At 28.5% G+C, this 19510-nt stretch overlaps 2 protein-coding genes across 3 annotated transcripts; one reads left to right on the top strand and one right to left on the bottom strand.

Moving 5' to 3' along the window:
• Window positions 1–1760: 1760 nt before the first annotated feature.
• LOC117921345 (amino acid transporter AVT1A) lies at window positions 1761–6579 on the bottom strand. 2 transcript variants are annotated; one of them, XM_034839217.1, is made up of 12 exons: window positions 6191–6578; window positions 4999–5285; window positions 4530–4744; window positions 4009–4032; window positions 3726–3906; window positions 3423–3642; window positions 3205–3340; window positions 3097–3116; window positions 2850–2995; window positions 2587–2630; window positions 2337–2399; window positions 1761–2095 (listed from the first exon to the last, which is right to left on the bottom strand). In XM_034839217.1, the coding sequence occupies exons 1-12, from the start codon at window positions 6373–6375 to the stop codon at window positions 2003–2005; spliced, it is 1614 nt and encodes a 537-aa protein (XP_034695108.1). In that variant the 5' UTR covers window positions 6376–6578; the 3' UTR covers window positions 1761–2002. The 2 variants fall into 2 exon arrangements, with proteins under 2 accessions (XP_034695108.1, XP_034695109.1); XM_034839218.1 differs by lacking the exon at window positions 4009–4032 and having other exon boundaries at window positions 6191–6579.
• Window positions 6580–16109: 9530 nt separating this feature from the next.
• On the top strand, window positions 16110–17232 carry LOC117920992. The gene is made up of 4 exons (XM_034838729.1): window positions 16110–16203; window positions 16311–16425; window positions 16550–16622; window positions 16815–17232. Exons 1-4 carry the CDS (start codon window positions 16173–16175, stop codon window positions 17058–17060), a joined length of 465 nt encoding a protein of 154 aa, XP_034694620.1. The 5' UTR covers window positions 16110–16172; the 3' UTR covers window positions 17061–17232.
• The last annotated feature ends 2278 nt before the right edge of the window (window positions 17233–19510 follow it).

Raw genomic sequence — 19510 nt, forward strand, 5'->3', positions numbered from 1 at the left:
TTTTCAAATATTGCTTATTAAGTAAGGAAAAAAGACGAGAGTTGAAAATGTCACATCAATTAAATTTGATAAAGAAGAAATTCGATGGAAATATAATAAACTTATATAAAAAGAAATTAAAAATTTTATCTTTCCCATAATTTTGGAGTCATGGATAAGATTTGCAAAGTCAATAAAACTAATATGAAGAGGAATTGAAATTTATGTCTTACTTGGAATTAGGGACAAAATTTATATTCAAGTGAAACATTTTGATGTGACAAAACCTATATTTCATGAAAGAGGAATAGAAAATTCTGTGGATAAAATTTATATTCAAGTGAAACAATTTGATGTGACAAAACCTATATTTTTTGGTGAAAGAGGAATTGAAAATTCCGTGGACAAAATTTATATTCAAGTGAAATAATTTGATGTGACAAAACCTATATTTTTTGTGAAAGATGAATTGAAAACTTTGTCTTACTTGGAATTAGGGACAAAATTTATATTCAAGTAAAACAATTTGATGTGACAAAACCTATAATTTTTTTTTTCTTTTTTTGTGAAATCCACTAATATCTATCTATGAAGAAGGTTAGAATTGGAGAAATATGTGATATTCCTTTTTATATTTTGATTGTTTGTTTCGTGTCTATCATTTTCAATGTTCTTAAAATAATATTATTGATTGATTAATTAATAAGTTTGTTTCCTGTCTATCATTGTCATTGTTCTTAAAATATTATTATTGATTGATTAATTAATAAATTCTTTTAGAGGAATGTGAGGTTTTCTTTATCTCAATATTAATACTGACCAAATTTATATCTCTGGTCATGTTATATCCATGAATTTGATTTTCCATTAACCTTTCCATCTAACACTTCTTGTTCTACATCTATTGAATCCCAGACCGACCACTCCAGACCCAAAGCATTCTTTGCCAATTCTTCTGCTATAATTGAACCATATCCTATAAAGAAGGAGCTCAAAGTTCTTACTGGCAACAAGCCATGAGTAATGAGTTTTAGGCTCTTTTTGAAAAATGATACCTGGACATTGTCTCGACACCTCCTTATGTTAATATCATCGGTTGTAAGTGGGTTTGTCAACTACTTCATAATATCATCAAACCTGTTGTTATACCTCTGGTCCATTACTTTCTCTTAAAGATGGTAGCCCTCTCTCGAATCCTACTCCATATAGAAGTCTTCTTGTTACTCGTTTGAATATTTTCTTTGTTGTCAACAAGTTATGCGTATGCCTCACTGGCAAGCTATTAAAAGACTTCTTCAATATCTCAAAGGATCTTCATTTCCTGGTCTCACCTTTCATGTTGCCTCATCTTTGGATCTTTTTCTTATTCTGATGTTGGTTGGGCTAGTTGTCCTAATGATTGTAAACGCACTGGTGGTTATTGTGTCTTCTTTGATAACATCTTAGTCTCTTCGTCTGCTAGTAAACAAAAGGTAGTCTCAAGGTCTGGCATTGAGACTGAATACCGAGTCATTGCCAATGCTACTTCCAAATTAATCTGGATTCAATTCTTACTTCATGAACTCAAGGTTCCCTATTCCATACACCTACTATATTGTGTGACAATTTAAGCACAGCCTACTTAACTGTGAATCCTATTCTGCATTCACGATTGTTGAATATCAAATTCACACCTTTTGACCATCAGTTGGCAGATGCTATGACTAAGCCTCTTCCTACTCAACGGTTTTTAAGCCTTCTATCCAAGCTTGCAGTTCTTCCCAACCCTTGAGTGTTGGGGATGTTAGAATATAGCTTCAGCACTTTGTTCATTTGATTTATTTTGTTATAACAGTTTATATATAAGTAGAGAAACTTGTAAAATTTCGTTACGTAGTTACACTTACACAAGTCAGTGTACTGTTACCCAAATATAAAGAAACATTTTCTAAGAGGTTTACTCACTCTGTCCTCTTCAATCACTCTGTTCTCTTCAACCACTCCGTTCTCTAATTGGGTGCATGATGGAAATGGAAAGAGTATCTTAGTACTGCCTCGCGATTTGTGATAGCGATGAATACGTTCCCAGGATTGCACAAATGACGCCCAAAGCAGCAACTCCACTGCTCACTATAACCTGAATGCGTCAAAACAATTCTGTTATTAAAAGAGAAGGGAAAAAGGATTGAACATGTTGATAAATTAACCCTTACGGACCTGCTAACCATATAAATACACACCATTATCAGAGTGGAATTGCAGTACAGTAAAGGAAATTAATGTCTGACATAACGGCAAATCATATTTTTTATTTTATTTTCTCTTTTTCATTTTCAAGCTGGAGGAGAAAAATCTGGTAGGAAGCTGAATTTTTGTACCTGTGCTTTTGTTGCCTTCTTCCCCATAATTCGTAGGTAACATAAAGTCGGAATTATCACAGACTGAAATATCAATTTTCAAGGGAAATGTAGTTCAGAGACAGAAAGAAACAAAGCAATTGAAATAGCCTTTAGCATATCATTCTGTACAATGTGAGAATGACAAGCAATTGTATTAAGGATTCATGGCATGGCTGTCCAAATCATGGAGTGAAGAGTATGAATAAATTGAATGGGGATCCGTTCTTACCACTAGTACACTGAGAAGAGAACCGATTAAAGACATCACAAGACCTGCAATCAGAAACAATAAGAAATTGGGTTCATTCAGTTTTACAAGCATTGGAATTTGGTCATGTTACAATGGATGCTTGAAGCAGCCTTAGCCTAATCCCGTAACTTATTCTAACTTTCAATAATTTATACACATGGTAAAATAAAATATCTGCACAATGACCTTTTCATCTTTCCAGTTGATAAAACATTTGCTGAAATGCAAATTACAGTACTTACCAAAAAAGGGAAGAAGAAAAGCAACACAGACGGAAGAAATGACCAGTGCTGTTCTTAGAAGAATAAAACACCAGAAACTATTTGAAATTCTGACTGGGAGCAGCTCCTCTATACTTCTTGCCAATGGGTTCATCAATAACGCATATTTGTTTCATGTTAAGGGAACAAGAAAATTACTGCAGAAAGTGATAAAATTACTTCTACTACATGATTTTTCATATTAGAGAATTCACTGTGAAAAGGATATTTAGTGAATGGGTTGATGACCTGTAGAGAAAAGCAAAAATGAGCAAGCTTAGAAACCACATGAATATTTACCTGAGCACATAAAGAGTATCCAAAGACTCAGACTTACTGTTGTCCATAATGCAATTTTGGAAGCAAAGACGTGCCTTGGAATATTCAGGGTAATCTGGGACAATGTACCTTGGCCAAACATCAGGAATCCAACAATTGCAATACCTCCATATATTATCACACACAAAAGAACACTGCATAACAAGAAAGGTGTAAAGTACCCGAGAGAAAAGGCAAGTAAAACAAGCACCATGCACCAAAATCATGTCTATGTACCTTACTATCAATGCCTTGCTAAATTTTGTTTTATCAGCCATTGATTGGTAGATATTTGGAAACACAGTATGCCCAGAAAAGCAAAATCCATATACACCAATAGAGAATGGAATACCACCCCAGTTCACCAATTTACCAGTTTGATGGAACCCAATTCCAGCTGTTATACCAACAAAAATCACAGAAACAACTATCAACACTGTTGCAAGGACCCCACCAGCTGCAAAATAAATAACAAAACTTTAGATGAACTGCCTATTGAATCACCCAGTTTGAAAACTCCACAGAAGTAGTTTTTAACACCTGAAAGGCATGAAATCACCCGGAGATCCCTCAACCAAACAGTTGGTAGAACAATAAGGGCAGTTAAAATCCCGAAGAAGTGCAAAGAGTCGAGCTGAAAACCACCCCAATTCAAGGATGCTCCAGGAAATAGCCTGGTCAGATTATCCCCCTCCAAAATAATAAATTCCACACAGTATGACTGCACTCATTGGAAAAAGGATAAAATTCAGGACTCTGCTTGGGTATTCATATAGCATATGGTTCAAGCAATGTGTAGAATCAGAATCAGAGCTTCACTTACATATAATTCTGTGTATAAAACAAACTGCACAAGACCCAAAAAATGCACAAGTATCAGAAAAGATTTTGCTAAAAACCAATAATATATGTATAGGATTCTTTTTCTATTCAACACATGGTCATGTTTAACAGTACTTCTAAATGGAACATGATCTAATCATAGTACAAGTTGAATGTAAGCTATTAAAAAAATAATAATAATAGTGCAAGACGAACATATACAGGTTCTTTTAACTAGTATCAGGCCCTTACTATAAACTGCATAGAGTACATGGAACAATCTGAGTAAAATGTAACAATATAATCTAATTGTCACTTTAAACTTATAGCAAGAATGAGTAAAGCACATAGAGTAAAATGTCTAGGGCTTCTTCTAGAGTAGCCCAAAGATTGGATATAAAATTAGAGGGCAATAATGTGCTCGCACTGAACCCATAGAGAACATATATTTAGTAGACCAACCATAGGTTAGTGCTAACAAGCAATATAATATGCTATGTTTTGAAGCTACAATCAACTCACAGAAACAAAAAGACGTCCATATCTTCCAAATGCAGCTTCCCCAATGTCAGGATAGGTGATGATGCCTTCTTTGCTCTCAAGGCAGTATCTCAAGAGAGAGGCTGTATAACAACACACAACTGCAAAAAGAACCAGAACAGCCAAACTTGCCCATCCAGCCTCTTTTACGGCATAAGGTGTTGATAGAAGTCCAATTCCAGCCAGTACATTTACCCCTGTCCCAAAAACAACATGGTTTGTTGAAATCACCACAAATGAAGCCACAACGCAACACAGGGAAAAACTCAAACCTTTAATTCTCTTCTTTTGAATAAATAGCAAAAAGAATATCAAAGCGACAGAAAGAAAAATAATTTTGCATATGATCATTCCTTCAATGAAACCATGGAACAAACAAACATCAAGTTTTCGCAAAAATCCTATACCCTTTTAAAGTCATTTGCAACAAAACTACAATAACAAAGATTACCATTGAAGACAGTCTGAGTGAAGCTACATCCATAACTAATGGGCAGTTCTCCACTAAGTTGTTCATGAAAGGAAGCCTTCTCTGACAATGATAACTGTGTCCTTGAGATCCTATCTGTGTCTTCTTTTTGATAATTTTTTTCTTGTTCAGTCAGCAAAGGAGTTTTTCCATCCAAGTCCAAATTACTCTTGCTAAAGATGTCAAGACTTGAACGCCTAAGACCAAGTGAAGATCCAAGAATTCCAAAATTTGGTGATGCAGCGATTGTGTAGGAATCAGTTGTCTCTCTGCAAGGGGAAAAAGAAAACCATTATAAGCACTTGATTTTTCTTGTCTATCAATGGCTCTGAACATTCAATTCTTTCAGTCCCTGTACACATTAGCCATAAATTCCCATAATGCAGGTGGATAACGACCTGATCTAACAAGTATTTTTAAAATAGAGACCATGAAGCTTACCAAAATTTCTATTCTCCTTAATAAACTTCCATCAAACACTTGGGACTGATAAAACCACATAACTGTTGGTGTTTTCCCCAGAAATTGTGTATGCTCATAATCATCATCATAAGATATTGTATCAATAATTCCTAAAAAATTGCTGGTAATGATTTTGAAATAATATGAACCATGTATGGCCAGATGATGAAAGGCTTCCAACCATTTTAGTCACTCTGCTTTGGCCCCTTAGAATATGTTGTTTACCTCCACTTACAATGATGAATTTGAAATTGATGTAGTTTGTGACTACAGAAAAGGAACGGAACCATTTGCATTTTGGTTAAACATTTTTTTCCTTTTTGCTTTTCAATCGTATGTCTTCCTTTTCTTGCATAAATAAATTGCATCCAATACTTAAAAGAATAAAATTTTCATTTATTAAGAAAATTATAAATACCTTAAACAACTGAATAATCTGTTTGGTCGCCAAGAAACTGTGCAGATTTTAATTATTTGGATTTAATTTTTCATTCGGACGAAATATCAAATACATAACGGGCCTTTATTTTTTCTTTGTGAGAGGCTGAAAACACGTACTGAACTACCACTTCATTGATTTTTCCATTATATATTTATAAACCATGAGAAGATGAACAATAAAATTCAAAACTTTTGCTTATTGTCATTTTCCTTGGTTTTCACATAAACCAAGCAGAAAAACCAAAAACTGAAAAAGGATTCCAACAACTACCTGTAACTCTGCGGCCATTGCTGCGAAGAGAAAACGACAGAAGGTGAAGTATAACCTTCGTCGCCATCAGCAACCTCTTCATCACCGCTACTACTCTCAATCCTGTTCACTACATCATCACCACCGTCATCCTCAATGACAAACAAAAACTCCGAATCTCTCTCCTGCTTCTCCTTATCCCCCATTGCAGTTTGGGGAGAAAATACCTAGAAAACAAAGCACTGGAATATGTAGACACCGGGAAAAGTCTGGTAACAAATAAGTATACAGAGATCGATAAAACAGGACTGAAAACCCTAGAAATGGAAAGAAGAATGACGTTGAGATTTGTTCTATACGAGTGGCTATGAATGGCGAGCTGCGATAAAAAGGAAGCCAGGAAGGTGACGGCTAAGGGCACCAGGCAGGTTTTCTCTAGAGGTAGAGGTGTGACGTGGCCTTTCACATTCACTTTTAACTTCTACAGTATCTGTCATACTCATACCGACTGACAGAATTATTCACGCGCCCTTCAAAGCGCGTAATTCCTTCTGTATTTCGGGAAATGCATATATGATTATTATAGTAAATGGATAATTTTCAGTATGTTTCTAAGATCGTATGACGTGCTTTTAAAAGGTCCAAAACAAAAAGGCCTCGTTCCCATTTCGAAATTTATTTTTCCAAATAATTTCTAAAAATATTAGAATATTTTTCCAAAAATTGATAACATACTTAAAAAAAAGTTATAATAAAAGGATAATTTCCGGTATATATCAAAGATAGTAAGATAAGTTTTTAAAATATAATATTTTATTTATTTATTTTTCTTTATCTCTTGTTTTATTTCAAAATAAATGTCTTATTCCTGTTTTAAAATCGATTTTTTCAATTATTTTCTAAAAATATTAGAACTTTTGAAAACATACTAAAAACAAAAGTTAATTTTCATTTTCTCATTCAAAATAATGGATAAATAGCATTAGTCATTCTCTTCAAATTTGGTATTCTAACATTTAAAGAAAAATTATATGCATTTAAATTTTAAGTTTATTTAAGTCCGAACTCCAAGCATTTTAAGAGAAATAAATTTTCCTCTCCCATCTTAAAAAAACAAATAAAAAGGTTTAATACACTTTAACATTTAACTTATCGTGTGTTTTACCCATTGTTCTCATTTAAAATTGAGCACATTGTATTTCAAGTTTCTTAAATATCAGTACTTTGCCCTTTTTATTGAATGAAGTTAGTTTTAATTAACAAAAATATTATATGTTGTACACCTGACTAACTAATTAAGGATAAATTTGTAAATTTACTTACTCAAAATATGAAGATGAAAGTAACGTGCATAACACGTGACATTTCAATCCATTAAAAGTAACTTCGTCTAACAAAAAGATAAGGTGCTGGTATATAACAAGTTTAGATCGTAATGAATTGGATATTAAACCTTCGATAAGGGTAAAATGTATTAAACCCTAAACAATATCACAAAACATAAAACCATGTCTAGATGGATTGTATTTGAAATTAAGAATAATAAATTAATTTTAATTTTTGTAAAATAATAATATGAACAAAAAAAATGATGCTATACAAATAAATCTCACTCCTATTATGATTTTAATTTCTCTCTAATATATATATATATATATTATGATTTACTTTTTACTTATATTAAGCTCATGTCATTTTTAGACACCAATGAAATGTATCGTTTTTTTTTACTTGGTTCATTATTATTGTTTTGAATTTTTTTTGTTATTTGTAGTATCTTATAAAATATAAAATAATTTCATCTTTCATATATACTAGGTTGGTTTCGAAGTTCATATAATAAAGTTAATATCATATATTTTTAAAATTTTTTTAATAAAAGTTATAAGAAAATAATTTACTAAAAAAATAAAAATTTTAACTTTTAAATATTTGTGTTTAAAAACATATTGTAACATTATAACAACTTTATATATCTAATTAATTCATACCCCTGATTTTTCAACCTACCGGTATTAAGTAATTTTGGATTATCTATATTTTTTTTCCTGTTTGGTTCTGTAGGAAATATAGGGAGAAAAGGTGTTAAAATTTTAAACCCTAACCCTAATCCCTAATCATGACAATTTAGTAAATAGTTGGAAAAAAAGTAGGAAAAATTATAACAAAATGAATCCAACTTGTATGGTATAAATATATATGTGCTTTTGTAGAAAAGCTAAAAGATGGTAATTAGTCTTTTAAATAAAAATCTAATAATTAAATTTCAATTTCGATATTTTTAAAAATAAAATTATTATTTCAAATTTAAAAGTAAATTTTAAATTATAAAATAAATCTATATTTTTTATATAGATTATATTAGTTTTATCTATAAATTATTATTATTATTTATTTTGTAAAATAAAATTTGTTATTCAAATTATAACATCCTTTTATAATAGATTTCTTATATTAATTAAAAAAGTTGACAAAATCTAAATTTTGATGATAATAATTAGTTTAATTTGACTTATAGACTTATAGTTTGGAGTTATAGAAGGAAAAAGAAAAAAGAAAAGAAAAAGAGCGGCGGGCAAGAGTACGTGAGAAACACGCGCAAGTGAGAGTTGAGGCTGATACGATCTCGTGTTAGAATCGTATCCGGCACTTAACTTGTGAAAGTGACGTGTAAATTGTGATGATTATTTTTGGTGGTTGTAAATTATAACAAGCCCACGTGATGTGGCTCGTGGATTTGTGACAGCGGTGCATGTAACTCCGCACATTTCCCGATTACAAAACGACATCAGCTGCGTGGAACACTGGAACCATCTTACAGGACCACTCAAGGTAAGGGCTAACATTAGAGTTAGCCACGAACTATTCTTTGTCCTTTTCTATGTATGTATATATGTATATATATTTATCCCACTTTGTTCCATATTTCACACATGCGTTTCCACGTACCCATATAAAAATAATCATAAAATAAGGGTTAAAAAAATACCGTAACACCAGAATAGTTAAAAATAACATATTTGATAATATATATATATATATATATATATATATATATATATATATATATATATATATATATTTTATTTGACAAAAAATATATTTTCATACACCAACATAAAAATAATCATGAAAAAATGATAGAAGATAATACATATATCATTAAAAATAATCATGAAATGCAGGTGGAAGACATTATCTATATCGTTAAAAATAGTATTTGAATAGTTAAAGACAATATATTTGATCAAAAAAATATATTTTCATGCACTCATATAAAAATAATCATGAAATACGGATCAAAGATAATACATTTATCATTAAAAAATAGCATATGAATAGTTAAAAATAATATATTTGATAAATTTTTTTATGAAATATTAATTATTTTTAAATTAACGCATGAAATTTTGTATTTTATAAGCCTATATTCTTATTTATGGTTTTTAGTGTATGAAACATACTTTTTTCTGATCACCTTCTCTAAAAAAATATTATTTAAAATAAGAAATAAATTTAAGACACCTTTTGGAGAGGTGTGAGGATAATCATTTGAAATAAATAAAAAATTATTATGAATAATTTTGGTCAAGATTTGATTTTCAATTAAATTTAAGAAGTTTATTTATCAATAATTATTTTAATATATAATAAGGAGTGGAGAAAAAAGATTGGCAATAAAAATTGTTTTCCTATATTATTGGATGCCAAAAAGAAAAGTATTTAAAACAAATTCCTTTAATGTTTTTCTTTAAATTTTTCATTGCCATATAAAGAATATTTTTTTTACTTAAGTCAATGATAAGGACCAAAAAGATTAAAAACTTACAAAATTCTTAATAAAGATGTGTAATTTGAAAAGAACATAACAATCCTAATTTTGTATTTGTATGAGAAGAAATTTGTGACACTTAAATCATCTTTTTTTTAAAAAAAGAAAAGAAAAGAAATACAGATCACTCTCTCTTTTTTAATATTTTTTGTAAAATAGATGCTAATGACATTTTAAAAGAAAATATTTGACAATAATAAGTATTTAAATATAGAAATGACAATGGGTTAAGTTCAAGATGATCACCCATATCCTAAACCTTTCCTTTGTATTTATATATATTCTTATGCTTGCTAAAAAATAAAAAATAAAAATTAAAGGGCAAGGAAGATGTAGGAAATTCTCATACTTCCCATTTTCTATTTAATTAATTTTTAAATTTTATTAAAATAAATATTTATATTTTTTTATGAAAAGTATTATTTTATGTATGTTAAAAAATTTGAAAAAACAAAAACAAAAAATAACTTTTTATTTAACATTATATATAATTGAAATGGGGCGAGACAAAGTTATACTTAAACTTACCCCTGAATCCATGTTAGGATTTAAAATTTTTTCTCAAACTTGTCTTGAATTCATTTATTTTTATCTCAAACTCTTCTATTAGATGTGGGACGAGTACATTGAAAAACCCGCTATATTATCATCTTTATTCAAATATTATTTTCTCATAACTTCTTGTAGTTTTTTTTTTTTTTGACTTTTTACTTATATTAGTATAAATTTTTTAAAATTAGTTACACAAGTTTATTTTTATATCTAGTTAAAATTTATCTTATTGATTTTTTTTTTCTTTTTTACATTTCATAAATCTAAATAACCTTTTCTTAAAAATGGTAAAATTAAGAAAAATAAAAAGTATAAATTGAATTATCATCTCTTAATTTTATCGTACCCACTTAAATATATCACATTTTTAAATGATGATAAAAATAATTAAACTAATTAAAAAATTTTAGTATGCCTAAAATTTCAGTTCACTTAGGTTTATTCCAAGAGATATGATTTTTTGCAACACCATATGAAAGAAATTTATTTTGTTTTTCAGTGTAATCTAGCATTCATGCATGTTTTTCATAGCATGTCCAAAAGACAACTAAGTGTATTGTAAGAGATATACAACACAAATTTTACAAGGCAAATCAAATGTACTAAAAATATGATGTCTTGTCATAAGAATTAATGTTGTTTTTTTTAATGTAAATAACATTAAAAAATTCCTAAAAGGACATATGTGTAATTGTAAAATTATCAAGAATACTTTTCAACTATCCAAAACAAAAGGACAAAAAAAAAAAATGTCTTAAGTTCGTGATACGAAGAACCTCCAAAAAGCTTCTTCTTCTCGTGTGTGTCCAGTAAAGATAAGGAGAAATTTGTTTTTTCTTCAACTACAGACACCTCAATTCATGAAGTGAAGAACCTCCAAAAAGTTTCTTCTTTTTCTCATGTGTGTCATTGAAGAAATCCAACCAGAAATCCATCAAGAGTTGAAAGATTTTTTTATTTATTTTTAAAATAAAAAATAAAAAATTAGAACTTGTGTTAGACCTATATTGCTCATGGCTTTAATAGTATAGATCCAACCTATTAGATCCCACAAATTGAAAGGGATTTTGAGAAGAAAAAAAAAAGTTCATATTTTTTGTGGAACATGTTGTCAATTATTATTTTTAATTGTTTGATATGATTTTTGTCATTTGGGTGTAATATTGGAAGCATATAGAATCTCATTAAAAATGTTTTTGTTTTGGCTTTGTCGCGGCAACCACTTTGAAGTATAGGGGAAAAAAATTTATTTACTTTATGTTTACTTGGGGCTACTGTGTTTGTGTATTTTTGGAACCAATTTAGAGTCCCGTTAAGAGGTGAAACTCACATTGATGCCCCGATTTATTTATATATTTTAAATTTTTTTAATTATGATGTTTAGCATGTTTAACCTTATAAATAAAAAGGACATGATATTGTGATGGTGTTGTTATTGTTGTTGTTGCATTTTTTTGTTTTTGAAATTGGAAACCATGTTCTATTGAGATTTATAAAAAGACTTAGGTGGTGTTTGTTTTTTGACCGAATAAAAAGAGTCAAAATATTTAGGGCCTGTTTGTTTAGTGTTTTCAAGAACTGTTTTCTGTTCTTGAAAACAAAAAACACCAAAAACTCGTTTGGTTGAGAGAGTCGTTTTTGTTTTTGTTGTTCCCCGTGTTCTCAAAATGACACTGTTTAGAGAACAACAAAATGTTGTTTTCCCTGTTTTTCTACTGTTTACATAACAAAATTAAACAACAAAAAACTCATCTGTTCTCCGTGTTTTTTTTTTTCTTCCCGTTCTCGTCTCTTCTCCTCTCCAGCACAGTCGCGTGGCCTCTTCTTGATTTTTCCCGTTTCTCGGTTTTGATTCAAGTTCGTGAAATTTAAATCCAATGGCACAATAGCAAAGAGACCCCTAAAACGGATCCAGAAAACACAGGGAGCAAAAGAAAATCAATTTTTTTGGTTTTCTTTGGGGGTTTTGCATGGATTTTCTCGGAAATCAAACGAGGATGAATTTTCCCGGAAATTGAATGGGGCATGGATTTTCTTGGGAATCAAACGGAGGTTGAAAAAAAATAATAATAACACGATTAGATTAGTACCTGCGAGGATTGAGAGTGGCAGAGTGAGAGAAGGGCTTTTTTTAGGGATTTTTCCGGCTGGAGGGCAACTTCAGAAAAGGGCTTCTTGATGGCAGAGTGAGAGGGTTTTTTTAGGGATTTTCTCGGCTGGAGGGCAACTTCAGAAAAGGGCTTCTTGATGGCAGAGTGAGAGGGCTTTTTTAGGGAGAGGGCAACTTCAGAAAAGGGCTTCTTGATGCCCGAGTGAGAGAAGAGGGTGGCATTTTGAATTTTAGTTTTAGTAGAGATAAAAAAAAAAATTAACAAACCACGAGAACAATTTTATCTCCAATATGCTATAATTTTTAATAAAATTAAAGATTAAATAAAAACCAATTAATAAAAATGATTTTATTATGTTTGATTTATTTTAAATATATATATATTTTTATTTTAAAATTAATAAAATAAATAATTTTTTAATTTAAATGAACTATATATCTAAAAATTATTTATAAATTTATAATATAAATTACTTGAAGAAAATATTTTATTAATTAGAAAAGAAAAAAAAAACATCTTTCAAATGTGTTTTTTGTTTTATTTGTTCTAATTCTTTTTTTATTAACTCAACCAAACATGTTTTTTTTGTTTTTGAGAACAAAAACTGTTTTTCAAAATTCAGTTCCCAAACACAATTTTTTTTTTAAAAACATCAAAAACTGTTCTTAAAAACTATTCTCAAAAACTGTTTTTCAGAACAGTTTTCAAAAACAGTAACCAAACAGGCCCTTAGTGTTTTTTATTTAGCTAAAAGTAACATATTGGTATCAACTAATATGATTGAAATGAACTTATTATAATAAGTGTTGAATAAAAATACTACAAGTATTATGTATAATATGACCAAGTTTTGAATTGTTCAAGTGTTTCTTTCAAGCAGACATGGTTGTATTTTCTTAAAATAATAATATAATGCAATAATAAAATAATCAGTCACAATATCAATAGTAATATTAATTGTAGAAATAATACTATCAACAATGGGAAAAGTGCCTTTTCATACACTCAGATGGAAAAAAACTATAAAATAGGAACCCAAATTTTAAACGTCTATAAAAAAATAATTAGCATTTCATAAACCTTTTAATTAAAGGCGCTACCTTTGATAATTCAGATACTATTTTTGAATGTATAAGTACTACATTTGATCGGTGAGTGCATGAAATTTAAATTATTTTTAAAGGGATTCTGTTTTGTGATTACTTTTATATAACTACGTGCAAACACACTTTTTCCCAACAATTAATTATAATAATAGTTATAAAATTAAAAATAGCAATACACTAAAACTAAGAATGTTAGTTTCAAAAGAGTAAGTAAAACATATAGAGACAAGTATTAGGTTAAGCCACAATATGAGACCAAAAAAATGCTTGATATAGTGACCAAATTTTTTGAATTCCTTTTTAAGAATTTTGGATACTATTTATTGGAAAAAATTAATAAATTGATCTTTGCATCTACCTTATTTACATATCTACTTAAAAATAATATTTTTATTAATACATTCACCTACAGTTTTAAAAATGTCTAAAACATTGTTCTTATTTATTTATTTTTTATGTCAGATCCATCGTCTTCTTCTTCATTTTTTCACTCAACTTATCTCTTGTCAATCACAAACCCTAAGGCTTTGCTTGGTTACCGAAAAATTTGAGGGAAAATATGATAAAAAGAAAATAGAGAGGAAACGTAGAAGGAAATAAATAGTAAAGAAAAATAAAAAATAGATTTGAAGTCAATAAATTATTTTTATATATTATTTTAAATTTATTTAACTTATTTAACTCTTCTATCTAAAGATTAAATAATTTAAAAATATATAAGTTTCTTATTAATTTTAATTATATTTTACTTCCTTTGGTAATTTTTTATGGTAAAACCAAATATGAAAAAATAATTTTTCTTAACAATTTTTTTCATTCCTTAGTATTTTCTAGTAACTAAACATAGTCTAAGACTATGTTTTGTAGTCTAAGACTATGTTTTGGTTCTTAACAAATTTAAGAGAAAATACAAGGGAATTATATTAAAGAGGAAAAGTAAAAGGAAAAAAAAAGAGAGGAAAAATTTTAAAAAATATATTTAAAGTCAATAAATCATTCTTACATGTTACTTCAAACTTATTTTACTTATATTATCTATTCAATATAAAGATTAAATAATTTGAAAATATATAAATTTCTAATTAATTTTAACTATATTTGATTATTTTTTGGTATTTTTCATGATATAATAAACAAACGAGAAAATAATTTTCTTTAATATTTTTTTTTCTTTTAACACTTTCTAGGAATTAAACATAACTTAAAAAAAGTTGTTTTATTTGAAACTCATTTGATAATGGAAGAGTATTCTAGGAAAGCTCGGAGCCAATTCTAATTTTCTTTATACATTTTGTTTGAATTCATGTAACATACCACATAAATATTTTTAAGGACTTATTCTTGTTGTAAAAACAGTGGAAAAACAATTAAGAAAAATTTAGAAATGATTTAGAAGTAAGAAATCATGAATAAGTTCAATAGAAATGAAAAAAACAAAAATATTTAGGGTTTGTTTGGTAATTGCTTTCGATAATATTATTCTATTCTCCAAAACAAAAAACTAAAAAAACATGTTTGACAATCAAAAATTGTTTTTTATTTTTTATTATTAAAAACAGAAAATAATGTGTTTTTGAAGAACATCTTTTAATGAGATTTTTTATTATTATTTGTTTTCTAAAAATTATTTTAAAAAATAATTATACAAACATGTAAAATAATTAAAAATAAAACACTAGACATAAAAATGATTTTTAAAACATATTTAAAATTATTAAAAACAAGTCAAAAACATTTTATATTTCCAAATATACTTTAATTTTATAAAATATCAAATAACAGTTTTTGAAATATGTTTTTAAAAACTATTTTTCAAAATTCTTTTCAAAAACAGTTACGCAATAAATTTTTATCATCAACTATTTTCCACCTTTCATTTATATCTGTGGGAGGCATTAATTAAAATATCAGCGACTTAAAATAAGTTTTGGGATCAACGATTGGAAAAGCATTATCAATTCTTTTCCTAAAATTGCAAGTTATAATTGGAAACTACCCATTAAAAGTTTTAAAACATTTAAAAACGAGATTCTTAAATTTAAAATCATTCTTAAATTTAAAATCATTTTTAATTTTAAAATGTTTTTTCCCATATTCTGGACATACCTATGTCCAAGAAAAAAAAAAAAAAAAAAATCCCATTTCGTCAAATTTATTCAATTGCATATATGCATTTCTTGAGCATATGGAAACCCTTCCATAGTCTGAAAGGTAAAACACAAGTGAGTAAACTTTGCTTGTTGACTGCAATATGAAATATACCCTCCCCACCATGCAAGTCTCATGGGTCTATATAATATATATAGACATCATCATAAAAAAATATTCGAACACTCGTATGTTTATGGTGCCTGGCCTTTACCAATCGTAAGCGCATAGGAACAAAGCTTCGATCGAGGAAGATGGGCGCATCCCTCATGAAACTAACTCCTGGTATGATCATCTCTGACCTTCCATCAAAGCAAACAGTTTAGTATTTGATTAATGCTTTGTTGAATCATTGAATTTCTCAAAAGTTATGTCACCTCTCCATGTCTAAGCGGGAAGAAACGAGAAGAAAAGGATATTGATCCAGGAGTACTACAGCAAGCATTGTAAGGACATAGATATTAACAAGCGTAACGAGTTCTATCAAGCAGTATGCAAAACTGTCGAGTACTTTTCTCCGAATCTCCACTTCAATTTCTAACTCAATCTGTATTTGTGTGTGTGTTTTTTTTTCAAACTAGTGCAGTGATAAAATAAAAAATGCTGTCTTTCCCCTTTGTTTTTTTGGCAGAAAAATCAACCGTGAATTCGGTTACACACAAATCCGTATACCAGATACTGATGAAATGGAAAGGCTATTTAATGTAAGCATCTCTGTTGATTATCATATCAGTCAGTCACAGCACAGGGGTTTACTGGAGCACGCATTAATGCTCTGTTTGGTTGCCTAGAAAACATAGGAAAAAGGGAATTAGTAAGAGCAGCACAAGGGCCTGCAATCAAACAGGGCATATATGTGGGTCTCGATATTCTGGGATTGACCATTGGTTTGACAGGCACATGTGAAGCCTGGCGAAACACTGAGTCCTGAAGGTTTCCGTGAGATCCTCCGACATCTGGTTTTCAAGGCTGGATTTACGAACGCTGGGGCATTGGATTCTTTCTTCTACATCTTAATTGCTCCAGGAACGGCGCTACTTATAAAGAATGCAGTAAATCCAAAAGCAATTTCTAACCAAGTTTTAGTCCCTGGAGTCACTTCTGCAACTGTCTTGCTTCTTGCCTTACTCAAAAAGATATGATCACTACTCTGTTTACTCATGACTGGATTGCTTTACCATTGTATTTCTTAATAATAAGTATCCTGATGCTTGTTGTAGATCACTTTGGAATTTGGATGCCATGAAAGTCTAATTTCATGACTCACTGCTCTAAAAGAAGATCTTAATATCATAATTATTCCATTACTTGTGATTAAATATTGCAATGCATGTGCCCTATTTTCTTGTTGAATGTCAATTTAACAGGTGACAAATTATTGTCATACTCTTAGTGTAATGTATACTCTTTGGCAAAAGAAGAGTTAAAGTCTGTTTGGTAGTAATTTTATGAAGTGTTTTTAACATTTATAACATTTGAAAATTTTTATCTTTAAAAAATTAGATCCGATGACTATTTAAAAAAAATAGTTTTTTGTTTTCTAGAAAAAAACAAATATAAAGAAAACACGTTTAGCAAAGAAGATAGTTTTCTATTCTTAAACAATAAACAAAGTATTTTTAGAAAACATGTTTTAGTTTGTTTCACTTGTTTTTTAAAGATTGATTTAAATAATAAATAGAGAATTCTAAGAGACCATTTTTTTACTTGTTTCACTTGTTTTTTTAAGACTATTTTAAAAAATATTTATATAAATATGAAAAATAAATATTATGTATAAAAATTATTTTAAAAACATAAAGACAGGTTAACAAAATTTACTTTCCCAAACATACTTTGTTAAAATCCAAAAACCATTCAAAGAGAAAAATAGAGAGAAAAAAATTTAGAATTTCTTGTTATGAATTTTCTTTCAAATAGGTATAACACCATTAAAATTTAAATAAAATAATTATAATATAGTAACTAAATAAATAAATAACTAAATATAATTATAATATAATAATTAAATATATTAATAACTTCTAACATCTCTCATGATGTGGATCAAGAGTTTGTTAACCAAAAATAAAAAATACAAAAGTGAGTATGACTTGGTAAATAACTTTGCAATCATATTGTTAAAAAAATATCTTAGCAATCAAGCTTTGTAATTTTTAATTAAAGTACCAAATATAAAATATTTGTCTTATGTAAAGCAAAAAGTTTCTTAGTCATAGCAAAGACATTGAGAAGAACGTTGGGGAGAAGAATCCACAATCTTATAAATCAAAGAAATGATTAATGCAAACAAATTCAAACTTAGAAACATTATGAGATTCGGTATAAATAAATTACAAAAAAAGTATATACTTACGAAGAAAATATGACAAGAAAAAAAAGGTATACACTCAAAAAATAAGCAGTGAAAGACAAAACTAAAACTATCAAAGAAAAAGAGAAGAAGAAGAAGCACGAAACTAAAACCATTAGGGAAAAAAATATAAAAGTCACTGTAAAACTATCAAGAAAGAGATACAAAATAAAACACAAAACCATAGAAGAAAAAGAGATAGAATTTGGATTCATATCCAACAAATAGAGACAGACAAAATTTAAATTCACAACCAACAAATTAGACTTGTTGATCCAAATGATAATTTTGGAATTACTTACTTCCCAAACATTTAACTTTTTTGTATATTCTTCATCATTTTCATTCATAAGTTTGCTTAAAATGTTAATAATATAATCCCACATCTTTTTGCTCTTTAGAAATTTTTTCATCACATAACTCCAATACGAATCATTTTTTTTCATCAAATCTCACATTAATAGATTGAACGAAATCATTTCATTTATCAACCATGACAAATAAACAACAAATAACCACAAAAAAAAAAAAAATACAAATGAAAGAAAACAAATATGCAATCAAATATCAAGATCAAACAGAAAAAAAATGATACAATCACTCACTACGATATCTCATGATCAAACACAACAAAAAAGAATTCCGCAATCAAACAACTTCGTGAAAACAATGTATGAGATTAAACCTTCTTCTATGAAATCATAAATCAAAAGTCTCATTAAAGATCAATCTTGTTTTGATACCACATTGGAATCCAAAAAAAAATTCAAAGAGAAAAAGAAAGAAAAAAAATATATATAAATTTCTTATTAGGAATTCTCTTTGAAATAGGTACACCATTACTAGAATTTAAATAGGTCTAATAAAAGAAAATAAAGACTAATTTAACCAATAACTAAATATAAAATTTTAATATGATAACTAAATATATTAATAATTTCTAACAACTTTTATCTACAAAACTTTAAATAATTGTTTTGAAAATATCATTCAAACAAAGTCTTGATGAATCACATGACTTTTTCAATTTAGTAGATATACACACTCGCAAAAATGAAAAATATGATGCAACTCTCCTTATCTTTTTAACTTTTTGATTATATGGATAGGATAGTGAGTTTTTACCTAAAATAACATTATTTTAAAAATTAAAAAATTAAAAAAAGTTAGATATAAATTGTATACCTCTTTTTCTTGGATCTAGTTAGATATGTTTATACAAGATAATGATAATTATAA

This window comes from Vitis riparia, chromosome 8, assembly GCF_004353265.1.
Source record: "Vitis riparia cultivar Riparia Gloire de Montpellier isolate 1030 chromosome 8, EGFV_Vit.rip_1.0, whole genome shotgun sequence".
NCBI lineage: Eukaryota > Viridiplantae > Streptophyta > Magnoliopsida > Vitales > Vitaceae > Vitis > Vitis riparia.

Bases quoted from the DNA above. Each gene is read 5' to 3' on its own strand.
- LOC117921345 (XM_034839217.1), bottom strand. From the start codon at position 6,375: ATGGGGGATAAGGAGAAGCAGGAGAGAGATTCGGAGTTTTTGTTTGTC. The intron at 3,907-4,008 runs GTAAGTGAAGCT...CAATGAGTGCAG, and splicing joins TTTTATACACAGAATTATAT to TCATACTGTGTGGAATTTAT. The intron at 2,400-2,586 runs GTAAGAACGGAT...TTGATATTTCAG, and splicing joins CTCTTCTCAGTGTACTAGTG to TCTGTGATAATTCCGACTTT.
- LOC117920992 (XM_034838729.1), top strand. From the start codon at position 16,173: ATGGGCGCATCCCTCATGAAACTAACTCCTG. The intron at 16,426-16,549 runs GTACTTTTCTCC...TTTTTTTGGCAG, and splicing joins GCAGTATGCAAAACTGTCGA to AAAAATCAACCGTGAATTCG. The intron at 16,623-16,814 runs GTAAGCATCTCT...TTGGTTTGACAG, and splicing joins AAATGGAAAGGCTATTTAAT to GCACATGTGAAGCCTGGCGA.